General features: G+C 54.1%; 1 protein-coding gene and 2 long non-coding RNA genes across 7 annotated transcripts in view; 2 read left to right on the forward strand and 1 right to left on the reverse strand.

Annotated features, from left to right (window-relative positions):
• ATP6V0E2 (ATPase H+ transporting V0 subunit e2) lies at positions 1-6,958 on the forward strand. Of its 5 annotated transcripts, none has more exons than XM_045388154.3 (4): positions 1-201; positions 1,571-1,672; positions 5,008-5,119; positions 5,574-6,958. In XM_045388154.3, the coding sequence occupies exons 1-3, from the start codon at positions 8-10 to the stop codon at positions 5,099-5,101; spliced, it is 390 nt and encodes a 129-aa protein (XP_045244089.1). In that variant the 5' UTR covers positions 1-7; the 3' UTR covers positions 5,102-5,119; positions 5,574-6,958. The 5 variants fall into 5 exon arrangements, with proteins under 5 accessions (XP_045244089.1, XP_045244090.1, XP_045244091.2 ...); XM_045388155.2 differs by having other exon boundaries at positions 1,625-1,672; XM_045388156.3 differs by having other exon boundaries at positions 1,625-1,672; positions 5,008-5,076.
• LOC141409956 (uncharacterized) lies at positions 5,265-12,027 on the reverse strand. The gene is made up of 2 exons (XR_012433033.1): positions 11,896-12,027; positions 5,265-8,898 (listed from the first exon to the last, which is right to left on the reverse strand). It is a non-coding gene; the product is annotated as an uncharacterized lncRNA (long non-coding RNA).
• The window catches only part of LOC135970273 (uncharacterized), a 5,672-nt gene continuing 2,276 nt past the window's right edge, over positions 8,698-12,093 (forward strand). Inside the window, exon 1 of the long non-coding RNA XR_010585921.2 lies at positions 8,698-8,905. This is a non-coding gene — a long non-coding RNA (uncharacterized lncRNA). The remainder of the gene's footprint in view (positions 8,906-12,093) is intronic.

A 12,093-nucleotide genomic window follows, 5' to 3' on the forward strand; every position in this document is an offset into this window, starting at 1 on the left:
GTTGCGCATGCTCAGCGCGCTGCCCGGCCGGGGACCCGCGCATCTGCAGCGCCCGCTGCTCGGCCCTGCATCCCACCTGGGCATCCTGCGCCCGGCCATGACGGCGCACTCATTCGCCCTCCCGGTCATCATCTTCACCACGTTCTGGGGCCTCATCGGCATCGCCGGGCCCTGGTTCGTGCCGAAGGGACCCAACCGCGGGTAAGGAAGGCGCACAGGCACTGCAGACCTCTCCACTCTGGCCCCTTGGCCGGGCTCTCCCCTCCGCCCCGGGGCGGCGGCTTCCTGCCCAGCAGCGAGCGTCCGCAGGAGGGACGCCAGGAACCCGGACGCCACCTGTGAGGTCTCTCTGCACCTGGGTCTCTGACAGCCGGGAACAGGCGGGAGGTGGGGCGAGAGGGCATATACAGAAGGTAAAGAGAAGAGTGACATTGGAGATGGCTGTCATCCCTCCTGCAGCCAGTAAAGGGCACAGGTGGCACTGACGCAGTTTCTCCACTCCTTGCTAGCTGTGTGACCTGGAGCCAATATCAAGTCTCAGTTTCTTTATGGGTAAAATGGAGATAATGTCGACTCCTGCCTTAAAAGGCTGCTGTGAGGATGACCTGCGGTAACGCATTTAAAACCCCTCGAGTGCATGGCACTTTGTAGGTATGGGATAAGTTTCGCTGGCGTTATTTTTCGAAGGTCCTCTAGCAGATTGCTGCGCCATTCACCAGTTTCTGCGTCATATTATCCTCAGTTGCAAAGCACCCTTCCCTTGACTGCATGTTCCCAGAGGCTGGAGTTTGTCCAATTCACCATTGTCTACCCAGCGCCCAGCCAGGACTGGCACAACCTGCTTAGTAATGTTGAAAAAGGGATCCAGTGCTCCTGCCTCCAGCACCAGCTTGCAGTGCTTTACATCAAAGATCAAGGGCCTGGTTTGGATTAGAGTTAGCTTTGCCCAAAGGCCCTTTGGACTTGTGAGTGCTGCCTTTGTTCTTAAAGACGAGCAAGGCTTGGGATCCCACAGCTTCACTTTGTAAACCATTTTCATGTCTTGCATCTCCTGCTAATCTTGGTGAGTTCTCGCTTCAGTTTGACTGAAATTTCTCCTGCTGCACTTGAAGCTTCTGTCTCTGGTCTTTGAGTACACACAAAGTGGCTAGTCCCTGTTCTCTTTGTAACAAGTCACCGGGCCTCAGAAGTGGCTCACAGGCTGCCTGCTTCTTGTCCTGTCTTCTAGCCTATTGTTTTCCTTCCCCTTGCTCCATGAATTTTGAATTCCACAGACCACTCCCTGGTGGGTTTCCACAAATGCAGCTCTGAGCACTGCCTTTCCGCAACACATCTGCATTAAGATGGAGAAATACTGGGTGGTAGAGAAGGGAGATGAAGGGAAGGATTCTTAAGGCAACTTGGATGTGGTCAAGGTTGGCCTCTCTGTGAGGTGACACTTTCAGTTTTTATTTTCTGGCTTGCTATTCTTACCCTGAGTAGAACTCAGCCTCCTGTGTTCAGGAGGCATCAGGAAGGCCAATGGAAAAGAGCTGACACCAGGAGCTCTTCTTGCTCTGCTCCTGGCCAGGCATTGTGAGGTGCTGGCTGCATCTGTCCTGACCCGTGTCCTCTTCTGCTGCAGAGTGATCATCACCATGCTGGTCGCCACCGCCGTCTGCTGTTACCTCTTGTAAGTACTACTCTCCCCAGCTCAAAATCAGCCAGTTCCTTTGTCCTCCCTCCTTTCTTCTTCACCCTAGCCTGCTCTTCCTTCTGTCCTGGTAGTAAATGCCTTTTGAAAGGCTGAACCTATAAAACAACAGGAGTGGAGGTGGTGTGGAATGGGAAAGAGAGCAGTGGGCCAGAAGTCATGAACCCTGGGCTCTGGATCTGGCTCTGCCCCAGTGTTCTGGCCCTGTGGGCTGTAGTTTTCTCACCTGGGCAAGGAAGGAGTTGGCCACATCAGTGCTGTCTGTGCCTGACTGGGTCACCTGGAGTGATTGTTCAAACAGTTTTCAGGCTGCACCCTAGAGCCATGAAATTACAACTCTCGAGATCTGCACTTGGGAATTCCTGTTGTTCATGAATGCCCCCAGGTGACTGGAATGCAGCCATCTTAGAACCACTAGGTGAGAAGCCAGGCACGGTGGCTCACGCCTGTAATCCCAGCACTTTGGGAGGCTGAGGAGGGTGGATCACAAGGTCAGGAGTTCGAGACCAGCCTGGCCAACATAGTGCAACCCCATCTCTACTAAAAATACAAAAATTAACCAGGCCTGGTGGCGCGTGCTTGTAGTCCCAGCTATTCAGGAGGCTGAGGCAGGAGAATCGCTTGAACCGGGGAGATGGAGGTTGTGGTGAGCCAAGATCATACCACTGCACTCCAGCCTGGGCAAGAGAGTGAGAATCCGACTCTAAAAAAAGAACCAGTAGGTGAGAGTAAGTCTTCAAACTTGGGATAGGTACCCTGGGGATATAGAAGAACATTCCCAGGGACTCGAGTACCTGGACAGTGTGAGGGAATCAGTTTCCAGATCCTCAGTGTCCATTGTTTGGTCTCTTGCCAAAACTGCGATTCACAATAGCCAATCCCTCTTTATTAAATTTTTTTAAAAAGGAAAAAGAAAAAGGCCCTGCCCCCGCATCCATCCCAATCCTGCTGTTACATTGCTCCGCGTTTAGATGGTCCTGGCTGCCAACCAAGAGATAAGTTCAAGTTCTAGTTTGCGGGGAGGCCTGTCTTGTGGTTAATCGAGCTGCATTAAGGCTGTTGGGCTTCCCATCTTCCTATGTCTTGTACATTATTTTTATGGGTTAAGCTTGGCATAGTTGGGTGTTCTTAGAACAGTCGAAACAGGACAGGTAAAGTGATGAGATGCTGATTCTTTAAGAGGTAATAGATTCTTTTGAAAGCAACTGGAATATTTTCCAGGGTTGCCAAATTTTTCAAATACATAAGACAAAACCCACTTTCAAAAAATTTACTTGATTGATTTCTGATTTGATGTATGTTATCATAGTTAAAACTATTTTATCTGATTAGATCATGGATTCTTTATTCCTATTAATCAATTCTCTTATTTTACCTTATGTTTTATTGATTGATTGATTGAAATGGGGTCTTGTCAAGACCCCTGGTCTTGAGACCAGGCCAGTATGGTCTCAAACTCCTGGGCTCAAATGATCCTTCTGCCTCAGCCTCCCCAAGGAGCTGGGATGACAGGTGCACACCACTGCACCTGGCTGTTAACTAATTAGTTAATTGACATGGTCTTACTCTGTTGCCCAGGCTAGAGTGCAGTGGTGGGATCATAGCTCACTGCAGCCTCAACCTTCTGGGCTCCAGCCATCCTCCCACCTCAGCCTAGCTTTGACCACAGGCGTGTGCCACCACGCCTCGCTGATTTTTAAATTTTCTGTAGGGACAGGGTCTTGCCATGTGGCTAAGGCTATGCTTGAACTCCTTGGCTTAAGCGATCCTTCCACCTCAGCCTCCTGAGTAGCTAGGATTACAGGCGCACGCCACTGCACCCAGAAATGTATAAGCCTCCTACTGACAAAAACTAAACTTGTTAGAAATAATGATGACTCTTTTTTTTTTTTTTTTTTTTTTTTTGAGACGGAGTCTTGCTCTGCCGCCCAGGTTGGAGTACAGTGGCCGGATCTCAGCTCACTGCAAGCTCCGCCTCCCAGGTTTATGCCATTCTCCTGCCTCAGTCTCCCGAGTAGCTGGGACTACAGGCGCCCGCCACCTCGCCCGGCTAGTTTTTTGTATTTTTAGTAGAGACGGGGTTTCACTGTGTTAGCCAGGATGGTCTCGATCTCCTGACCTCGTGATCCGCCCGTCTCGGCCTCCCAAAGTGCTGGGATTACAGGCTTGAGCCACCGCGCCCGGCCTATAATGATGACTCTTAACACATGGTTTAACTTAAACACACTTTTTTTTTTTTTTTTCAAAATTCTTCCTAGACAGAGCATCTCTAAGGCCCTTTCTCTTAATGCTATTTCTAGGTCCTTCAGGGCTTGACAAAAGATTCTCACTTGCCCATGGCAGGGCCTCAGAGGAGCTTGGGTTTGGTAGCTGGGCGAGTGGGGGAGACGGAGTCTACACAAGATGTGGGGTAATCCCAAATACTGACCGAATCAACATACGGGAAACAGAAAGCACACTGCAAATTGGATGCATAGAGGTAGAAAGGTGGGGCCATTCTAAGAAAATGTTACACCTAGAAATGATATTTACAAAACATAAACTCAGAGAGAATGCTGATGTAAAGGAGGCAACAATTTCTCATGGCTTCCTGGGTGTTAGGTCCTCCTACCTACTGTGAGGGATTCATAGAGGAACAATATTGATCCTTCCTGCAGAAACAGACAAAGCAGTGTGGATGGTCATGGGGGGCAGAGCATGGGGACCTACTAACTACGGTGGCAATGAAGGTGGGAGCTTTGTCACGAATGACGGGCCAGACAGCCACCCACACGTCCAACAGTGATGACAGGTGGGACCAGGTCCCTGAGGGTTTTCTGGCCTGAACAGCGGTGGCCTGGCAGCAGCCTAGGCAGGAGGCCCCGGACCCGTCAGCTCCTCACGTCTTGGGGTAGTTCCTTCTCTCTCCTAAGAGGAGATGATTCTGATGTGCTGCCTGCCAGGCCCACCCTGTTTGCTCTGGTGTGTGGAGCCTGGGGAGCCTGGACAGAAATGTCTGAGGGCACAGCTGGGAGTCGCTCCCAAAGCGCCCCTGAGGCTGCCTCCCCTCTTCCCTAACCCCAGGTTCAGCCCCAACTCGGGGATCCTTCAGATCTACCGAACATCAAATGAAACCGAAACCAAACCCACAAATGCCATACCAACCCCATGAACCTGCAGGAGTGTGGATGGCGCCCTGGGCCCTTCACCCTGGGAACACAGGCCCTGCCATCTGCTGGGTTGGCTGCATCCAAAAGAATGTGACCGAGGCCTCCCCTGTGGGTGTGGGAGGACCCTCCTGTGCCAGGCTCACCACGCTTTGCTGTCCCTGGCAGCTGGCTCATCGCCATCCTGGCACAGCTAAACCCCCTGTTCGGGCCCCAGCTGAAGAATGAGACCATCTGGTACGTGCGCTTCCTGTGGGAGTGACCTGCCTGCCTGACCCAGGTACTGTGTGGACGAGGGCTGGGGCAGGTACCATGTGGGTGAGGGGTGTGGGTGAGAGTGACCTGCCGCCCCGACCCAGGTACTGTGCGGGCAAGCAGTGTGGGTGGGGAAGAGGGGAAAGAAAAGGCTGTGGTTAGACTTCTTGTTGGGATTCAGGCATCTATTTATTTCATGAAAAAAAAAAAGGCGGGGAAAGGACTGAGCATGGACTCCCTGCCTGCCTGGCACTGTGTTGGCCGCCAGGGATGAAATGGGAGCCATGCTCCCAGCACCACTCCCCACCCCCCATCCTCACAGCACTTCACCCCAACGCAAGACCCTAACCTGGACGGAGGGAGGGAGAGGGTAAGCTGAGGACCATCTGGGCAAGGGTGAGGGGGCTTTCCAGGGAGGGTCGGGGGGAGCGGAGTCTCCACCGCAAGGCCGGGACCCTTCCGTGTGATGTGCTTTTCAGGTGCCCAGCTCTCAGAATGCCTGTGGCTCCACTGTCCCTGACAACCCCTTCGTCCGGACCCTCCCCCACACAGCTGTGTCTGGTCTCCAGCTCCCTCCCGCTGGCACCCAGAGACCCGGACCTGCAGGGCCTGCCTGGTCCCTGGAAGTCTTCCCAGTCTTCCCAGCCAGCCTGGGCCCTGGGGAGCCCGGGGCACAGCAGTGGCCGAGGGGATGTCCTGCTCCAGTACCCGCACTGCTCTGGAGTTCGCCATCTTTCCCAAGGAGATGCTGCTGGGGAGCTGGTATGGGTGGGGTCCTTCCCTTTACAGATGGGGCAGATGCCAGGACTCAGCCCATCCTGAGGAGGACCCGTGTCCGCGTGGAGGGTGCTCCGGCCCAGGCCTGGGAGTCAGTGCCCCGTCAGCAGCTCTGCCACCATCCTGCTGGGAACTGGTGGGCCTCTATTGGGTTATAGGCAAGGCCTTTTCTCTGGCATGGAATTGTTACTTTTCTGACACATCTAGATGTGAAATTTCTGAAAATGTTAAAGTAGAGAAACATTCACACACAAAAAGCAACATAGTCATGTGGGTCCAGATGGCCTCAGTCCTAGATATTGGCACCCTTTGCTGTGTCTCCTCAGAATATCCTGTTCCCCCTCCTCCCACCCAGACCTCCCCTCAGCAGATGTCTTCCCTCCCCGACCCCAGCCTGTCAGTGCAGGTTTGACACGCCGCACTGCACTGAGCACAGGGCAGGTTTGGGCCCTGACTTGGGCCTCAGGCTGCAGTGGGGGTGGATTTCAGAGCCTCTCATGGCAGCATCTAAGTGACCAGAGCTGGGATGAGAGCGGGGAAGGGGCAGTGGGAGTGGCGCTATGGGGCGGGCCAGCCCTGCTCCTGCGCCAGCCCTGCCCTCTGCCCCCGGGCCCTGGGCTCTGTGCTAGGGATGGTGAAGAATGGGGATGTGCCGGCCTGGCAGGAGTGGGAAGCAACACGCAGGGGTCCCGGGCCTCTCCAGCCTTGCCCTCATGCTTACCCAAGCTCCCGGTGTGGTTAGTGGTTAGCACAGAGCTCACCCGCCTTGCCTGGCTCCCAGCTGAGGGTCTGTCCCCACCGGTGCTCCGGGGGAAGAAACGCCAGCCTTGCTTCTGTATGGACTGCTGATCTGGCCTGCTGTCCTGTTCAGTGGGCATTGTCTTTCGAGCAGCAGGAGAATAGGATGCCTCTCACATGCCAGTTCCTGGCTGGCCAGCTGCTCAGGGCTCAGGCTGGGGCCTCCCATTGACATCCTCCCCCAACACTCCCTCTCCGGGCCTCTGTTGCCCCTCCTGTTGGGTGAGGGTGTTGAGTGTGACTTGTGTTGAAAACCTGGTTCATATCTAATAAATAATGGTGATGAAAAGATTACTGTTTGGTGACAAAGCCCTGGCCTCCGCCTGTGTGCAGGTCCCCTGCCCCGCCGACCTGATTCTTGTTTCTCCGATGGGTGGGTCTGGGGAGGGGAGCAGGGAAGGATTCCGGGAGCTGCAGTTATGAACACAGACACCCAGGACTGCTTTCCTGAGATCTGGAGGAAAATCCGGCCCGCTGCTGACTGCCCAGATTCCGCGGAGAACCAGGCCTGGCAGGAAGACCAAGGACTTGTTCAAGTGCAGCTTTGAGCACCACTCGTCTGGGCCCCAGAGGACAGAGTGCAGGACTCCTGGCGCTGTGCAGTGAAGCAGGTCCCCAGCGGCTCCAAGGCCTGCCTCATGAAATAGCCTAGGGCTGGGATCTGCCAGCGCGGCTTCCTGCAGGGCCAGTGGGGAAGCGGGCAGCAGGAGCCCAGCCCTCCAGCCCAGCCTGTAGCTCAGGGCAGAGCTGAAAGAACTTCCCTGGAGGGACAGGAGGGTGGGGCGGGACTGGAAGGCGCACAATGGAGGCACCAGAGCACTGAGGGCGGAAAGCCAGCTGAGGAGCTTGGATGGATCCCAAGGGCCATGGGAGCCGTGAAAGGGATTTAAAGCAGGGCCGTGACACGGCCATCTGGATTTCTAGCGTTATCTCTACAAGCTACACAGTGGCTGGCAGGCTGGTCTGACATCTTTATTAGGGCCCCTGGTGGAAGTGGTGAGGACAGAGAAGCGAGGGGGGAGCTGCATGGCTGTGACCCATAGAGACTGAGGCTGCCGGTGGTGGGGAGTGCAGCAGGGGCAGGTCTGAGAGTGGCTGTGGGAGCTGGGGTGTTTTGTTTTTTGTTTTCTGCTGAGTCGTGTGTGTCCAGGGCACCCCGTGGAAGTGTTGGTAGTGGTTGGATGGGTGGGGTGGATGGTCCGGAGGAAGATGAGGCTGCAGGATGCAGAGTTGGAGCCATCGGCATAAATAACCGGTGATCCCTGAGGGGTGCAGGTTGCTCAGGGGGTTCCGTGTGAGAAAAACCCAGAAGAGAACCCCAGGGAGTGTGAGGTCACGGGGTGGGTGGGTGAAGGTGGGCCCGTGGAGGATGCTGGGAGGTTGCAGGCAGCCAGAAGACAACCAGGTGAGTGTCACTCAGGAGGATGAGAGGTTCAACAGGAGAGAGTGGTTGAGGCAACACAGACCCCCATTGTCCTCTACCTCCAAGAAGTCAAGGTCATCTTTGGTGATGGGCAGTAAAGTCAGACTGCAGTGGGCTGGGAGTGAGTGGGCGGGTGGGGGCTGAAAAACAGTGACTTCAGGATGGGGACCCTGTGGACCCAGTGAAGCTGGACCTGGAAAGATGACACTAAACAAGGAGGGACCTTCTGGGCCCATTTTCCCAGGTCGCTGTGGGTCAGCCCTGGGCCTGGGGGAACCACTCAGCCAGTTCCTGCAACTGCATCTCTAAAGCCACACCCAGCCCGCCACAGGCCCACCATGGGGACTTCAGGTTCAGGATGCTGAAGATCTGCGTTGGCCCAGGATTGGGATGGGGGGCAGGTATCCCAAATGACTGCTTCCCCATCTCGGTTTCTGCTGAGTTCTTGCCTTCCATAATGTTGGATTGGTGGCATCTTTAGACACTCTCCCGGGATGTGTGTGGCTGTAGGTGAATTCTCACTGAGCACCCTGGGTGGCATCATCTGGACCTGGGAGGTGGAGTCCTGGAGAGCTGCTTCCTGCTCTCTGGGCAGCCTCTGGACTGCTGAGGGCTGGCAGCTCCTTCCCAGGCAGGGTGGCGTTTCTCACGTCTTCGATCCTTCCTTCCTGTGCAGCCATTCCAGGAGAGAGGAGAGGGGCCCAGAGCTCATGTCCACTGCACTCCCTGGCGTGATCTAGTCTCCCACGCTTTGGTGAGGACCATGTTCCTCCCAGAGGCTTTCTCTCCACGCCCGAGGCGGGAACCTGCAGGGTAAGTGGGTCTGTCAAAGATAAACTAAGCTGGACCTTAGTAAAAGCTACGAAAACAGATCTTATTCATTAACCACTGATGGGAGAAGCTGAGCTCCATTCAGATCTGTGCAGGGGGACTGGACAGTTTAATGGGAGAACGTAGGAGTCACGAAAGGGCACTCCGGGGCTCAGGAACCATGGGAGTGAAGACTTACAAAGGGCTGTTTGTGTTACTGTGGCTGGGCCAGCTGTGTGTGCCAGGTGGCAGTGATGGAAATTAGCTTCTGTCCTCCCCCAGAGCCTGGGAGACAGGCCCCATCCTTCCTGATGATGCCATTTCAAAGGACTGGCTCTCAGGCTCTTGAGAAAGACACTCCTGGACAGACATGCGTGTACATCTCAAAGGGACAAGGGAAGGAGGTACAACTCTAAGCGTTTTTAACGTAAATGCTCTAAGAAAGTTGGGTGGAGGGGTGGTCAGAGGCCTGTTGTCAGGTGTTGGTAGGAACAAACACTGAACGATTTTGACGGCCTTGAGCTTTTCAGACAGGAACTCAAAGGGTGGCCAGGTGGTCCCAGGGATGCCACTTTGGGCTGCCAGAAGCCATGCTAGGGTTGGTCCAGTCTCTTGGTGCAGGGGTTTGGACGCAGTCACTATGTACCCAACTTTTGTTAGAGTTCTCAGTTTCAAACCCCACCCACCTCCCCCAATGTGGGAGGCACATCAGTAAATATCAGCCTCTGATGCTCATGAACCTACACGACGCAAAAGAGCTCTAAAAATGGGCCGTGGCTGACAGCAGGGCAGCCCTGAACCATACCAAGTGGCAGAGCAGGAAGTGGCCTTGGAGGCCACGCTGAGAGGGAGAACAAAGCCACTGAGAAAAAAAAGTAAAGGTAACCAAGAAAAGTTAAGCTGCACACAAAGAGTATGGCCAACAGAGGGCAGCACCTACGGGCAGGATGAAGTCTCCAGGGAGACCTTGTCCAGTCGGTGCATCGCTGGGGGTGGATGGTGTGGAGGTCAGAGATGGTGGCCCTAGAGCCATAGGCTTGAGCAGGGAGCCACAATAATTCTCCAGACAATACCACAGCCTGGAGGAAACGCCCTTCAGGAATATTTCATAGTGGCAATGGCTGACGAGCATTGAGCCATTACAAGGTGCCAGGCACTGCTTCGGAAACCAAAGGACCATGCTGAAGAGCCCTGCCGTTCTCCAGTCTGATCCCAGGCTTCCCGAATCGTCTTCTGGTTCCATCTTCCGGAACTGTTTCCTACCTCAACATCCCTGAGAGATCTAGCACATTCCATTCTGTAACAGGGATGCCACAGATTCTTGGTCGACGGAGGGAGGTGCTGCTCCTGCTGGCCATAGGGTGCACGCTCCCTGCAGAAGCCCCCGAAGAGCAGCCCTCGGTTAATTTTGGCTACTTTGAACAGAAATAGGATAGTTGATAATTCTGGAAAAGTGAGGAGCTGGAGGTGAAGTGAGAGGCGTGGCTAATCTTATCTGCGTGCTGGACGTAACCTTCCGCTGATAAAGCTTTGGGCTTCCGGGAATGAAATCAGCTGGCAGCCACCGCAGTTTTGCTTGACTTGTCACACCGGAAGATGAGGGCAGATGATCAGAGTCCTGTGTGCATTTAGGGCACAGACTGGGTTAGCAAATCTAAATACGAATCTCTCATTGGGGAAATATTGGTCAAAAGGTAGAGAATTTCAGTTAGACAAGAGGAGTAAGTCCAAGAGACCTAGTGTGCAGCCCACAGTGACAAAGTGCTCAACAGTGTGTTGTATGCTTGGAAATCGATAAGAGTAGATTTCACAAAATGAAAAGTGAGGTATGCATTTGTTATTAGCTCAATTTAGCCATTTCACAATGTATACACATTTCCAAACATGGTATATACCTACATGTACGCAATTTTTGTCAACTTAAAAATAATTGAAAAAAAAAAAAAAAAGAATCACTCAAGCCAAACAAAACAACCCATGGAATTCTGGGATGGAAGCCATGCCTATTACAACAGAACCTCCAGGGATGAAGGAGGCTGGGGCTTTAGCCAGCTCTCCAGGTGCCTCTGCCACAGGCAGACCCACACGGGGCCAGAGTTCGGGAATCATGCGCCAGGTGCGGCCTGCAGTGCTACTTGTCAATGTAGAGTGTGGTCTACCTGTAATAGAATAACCTGGAATGCTTGAAAGTACAGGTTCCTGGGTCCCACACTGCACCCTGCAGGTTTAGAGTCTCACACGGGATTCTAGACTTCACATTTTAAACCAGCTCCCAAGGGTTACGGTGCTAACCGAAGCCCTGGAAGACAGGATGTCCAAGCCCTGGCACTGTTGACAATTTGGGCTAGATAATTCTTTGGGTTTTTTGTGGGGGACGGGGAGCAAGAGAGGGCACTGTTCTGTGCATCCTACGATGCTTAGCAGCACCCCTTCCCTTTACCCACCAGATGCTAGCAGAGCCCTTCTCCCTGCTCCTGGCCATGACAACTATAAATGTCTCCAGCCATTTTGAAATGTTCCCTAGGGAAGCACCCCTACCATTGAAACCACTGCTCTAGAACCTCAACCCCTCAAGGGATTTCCAAACTTAGTTATCACCCCAGACCCTCAGGAAAGGAGGCTGGGGGGCCCTGAGGGGAGCCGGATGCCTTCAGCTGGCTTCCCCAGCAGGACTGGAGCTTCTGACCAGAAGACCACACCCCAGCAACAAGGAAGCCCCCAAGCTGCCAGGGACTACCAGGTATCAGAGCAGGCACTGACCCCAGCACGAGCTGGTCCCTCTGCGAGCTGGTGCTTCCCAGGAGGCCGGGGGCAGGGAGCTCCGGCACTGCCCCGAGCCCAGTGGAACTTGGTGTTCTCCCTGCAGGCGGCTCCCTGAGCAGGGTGGGTGGACATGGTTGGGATGGATATTTTCAGACCCCTACAGGACCCCCGCCTTGGCTCTCTAACCTCAGGATTAAGGGTCATGATAGCAGCAAGGGTCTTCCGCCCACCTGAAATGTCAGCATTTCGTCCTCTGACAAAGACCTGGGACACACTGGGGTGATGACTTCATCTTCCCATTCCGTGTCCCATACAGCAGGAGCCCCAGGCTCTGAATTCCTGCAGATTCTGCAGCGTCAATCAGCTGCAATGCCAGGTGCAAAGGCCTTGCCCTTGGCCGGCAGCAATTGATTCAGCAAACATATTTC

Source organism: Macaca fascicularis, chromosome 3 (assembly GCF_037993035.2).
Source record: "Macaca fascicularis isolate 582-1 chromosome 3, T2T-MFA8v1.1".
NCBI lineage: Eukaryota > Metazoa > Chordata > Mammalia > Primates > Cercopithecidae > Macaca > Macaca fascicularis.

Coding starts and splice junctions, on each gene's coding strand:
- ATP6V0E2 (XM_045388156.3), top strand. CDS start 8: ATGCTCAGCGCGCTGCCCGGCCGGGGACCCGCGCATCTGCAGCGCCCG. Junction 202..1,624: donor CCGAAGGGACCCAACCGCGG/GTAAGGAAGGCG, acceptor CTTCTGCTGCAG/AGTGATCATCACCATGCTGG. Junction 1,673..5,007: donor GCCGTCTGCTGTTACCTCTT/GTAAGTACTACT, acceptor TGTCCCTGGCAG/CTGGCTCATCGCCATCCTGG.